The following is a 2,138-nucleotide window of genomic DNA, read 5'->3' as shown; positions in this document are numbered from 1 at the left end:
TCAGGCCAGGCTGACCTGCTCCTCCTGGGGTAGGACCTGACTGGGACAGTCCTGGGGTAGCAGGAGCCCGCAGGCCCAGGCCAGCAGTGTCCACGCTCGCTGACCGGCCACAAAGCCTCAGAGCCACCCAGGCTGCCCGAGGCCGGCGCACAGGGCCAGTGTGGCTTCCACACTGCCTCCCTGCGGGCTCTGTGCTGGCTCCGGCTACGGCTGGCTGGGGTGGCTGAGAACACCCCCCAGCTTCCTCACCCTACACACGGCTCCGTTCCACACACTGACTGCGAGCTGCGCCTGGCCTTGTGCCAGGGACGCACAGTGAGTCAGCCTGTGGTGACAGTGAAGACACAGAAGTGCGCAGGTGACGAGAAGCCGTGCGAGATACCAGAGAAGCAGAGGAGGTGGTGGGGGCCTCAGTGACTGCACAGGTTGGGGGAGCTGGTTCCACGGACCGATGGGGACCTGGCGGCTGCAGCAGAGCGCGTGCCTTCTTGGTTGCAGGGAGCCATGCGGGGACCTGGGGGACAGCGGGGCGATGGCCGTGGGCCCTGTGCACGCGCTGCCCAGCACCTGTCCGCAGAAGGCGGAGGAGCAGCCGGAGGACGCAGACAACCAGCGGAACGTCACTCGGATGGGCAGCCAGCCCACAGACCCCGGTGCCCCTGCGCACGTCCCAGCGGTGCCGACCGGCCCCCCCGCCGAGGGCACAGTTGTCCCCAGTGAGTATTTCCTGTGCGTGGCCATTTGCTCTCCCCTCTCCTGCCCTCAGCAGCTGCTTGGAAACAGAGCCTGCCTGCGAGTTGTCCCCAGCTGGGGAGAAAGCCGTTTGCTGTCAGCATCCGTGCCTTGATGGCCCTCGCTTCCCGTGCCCGAGGGCAGCACTGTCACTGCTACCTGTCATCTGAGCTCTGTGTGCCTTACTTCCAAAAATCTCTACAAGTTACCAGAGAAGCGCCCAGCGCACTGCTGGGGTGGCCGAGACTCAGCCCAGGCACAGGGCCAGGCCTGCCCTCCTGGGCCGCCTCGTCAGGAAGGCAGAGCACAGAGTGCACAGGGCTGCAGGGAAGTCGCTGCGGGCTGTTGCAGGCTCCACCGGTGGGCAGGGAGGAGGCCGTCGGGATGGTGGTCTTCCCAGCCAGCACACGCCCTGCTCCCAGGTCCCCGGGCCTCTGCCGAGCTCCCTCCTTCCTTCTCACTCACTGGTGTCCCTGCCTGGGCAGCTACTCCATGACCGACAGTGTGAGGCGCTAGCGTGCAGCCGAACAGATGCTACACCTGTTTTCAAGTCACTTTGCCCAGGAGGAGGAGACCTGCAGGTGACAAACACAGGTCCTTCACATACGCAAAAGATACATGGGTGTGTGTGAGCCCCAAGGGTATAGAAAATACTCCAGGGGGAGAGGGAACAGGCCCCAGAAGCCGCCCTGACGCGGAATGCCGGATGAAGATTTGTCTCACACAGGCCCCACGCGGCCACACACCTGCCTGTGTCTGCAGACGCGTCCACAGCAGACACTGCACCCTTGCTCTCGCTCGGGCGCTCTCCCTGGGGCCTGGCGGTGGGGGCCTGGCGGTGGAGGCCTGCCTCGCCGCCCAGGCCCCTCTCCTGCCTCCTTGGGAGAGGGTTCCCAGGGCCATTCTGTTCTCCTGTGGGACCAGCGAGTCTGTCCCACATTCTCTCTGGGCTAGCTTAAGGACAAACCCAGCAACCCTGCCCAGCTTTCATTCACAGGGTCTGGGTGTGGCTCCTCATCCCCACCTCCTGGCAGAACTTGACCTTTTCACTGTCTCATAGTCCTGCCTTTTCCAGGATGTCACGTAGTTGGACGCACACAGTATGCGGCCTCCTCAGGGGCGCTCCTCACGTACCAGTGTGCATTTAAGCTTCCTCCAGGTTTTCGTGGCGGGATGGCTCGTGTCTTTTCACTGCATGACGTTCCACCGTCTGGATGGGCCGCAGTTTATCCGTCACCTCCTGGAGAACATCTGGGTTGCCTCCACATGTCGGCAGTTAGGGACAAGGCGGCTGGAACCCCTGTGTGCGGGTTCCTGCGTGGACAGTTTTCGTCTCCTTTGCGTAGATACCGAGGAGAGCGATGGCTGGGTCAGGTGGCAAGAATATGTTTAATTTTGTAAAAAAC

General features: G+C 63.0%; 1 protein-coding gene across 1 annotated transcript in view; it reads left to right on the top strand.

Moving 5' to 3' along the window:
- Positions 1-451: 451 nt before the first annotated feature.
- Positions 452-2,138, top strand: part of CACNA1B (calcium voltage-gated channel subunit alpha1 B) — a 71,599-nt gene continuing 69,912 nt past the window's right edge. The window contains exon 1 of the mRNA XM_011369946.2: positions 452-716. Coding sequence (XP_011368248.1) covers positions 452-716 — 265 coding nt within the window. The remainder of the gene's footprint in view (positions 717-2,138) is intronic.

Source organism: Pteropus vampyrus, unplaced genomic scaffold (assembly GCF_000151845.1).
Source record: "Pteropus vampyrus isolate Shadow unplaced genomic scaffold, Pvam_2.0 Scaffold157, whole genome shotgun sequence".
Classification (NCBI taxonomy): domain Eukaryota; kingdom Metazoa; phylum Chordata; class Mammalia; order Chiroptera; family Pteropodidae; genus Pteropus; species Pteropus vampyrus.
The sequence above is the reverse complement of the archived record's forward strand: the minus strand, read 5'-3'. Positions and strand labels throughout refer to the sequence as shown.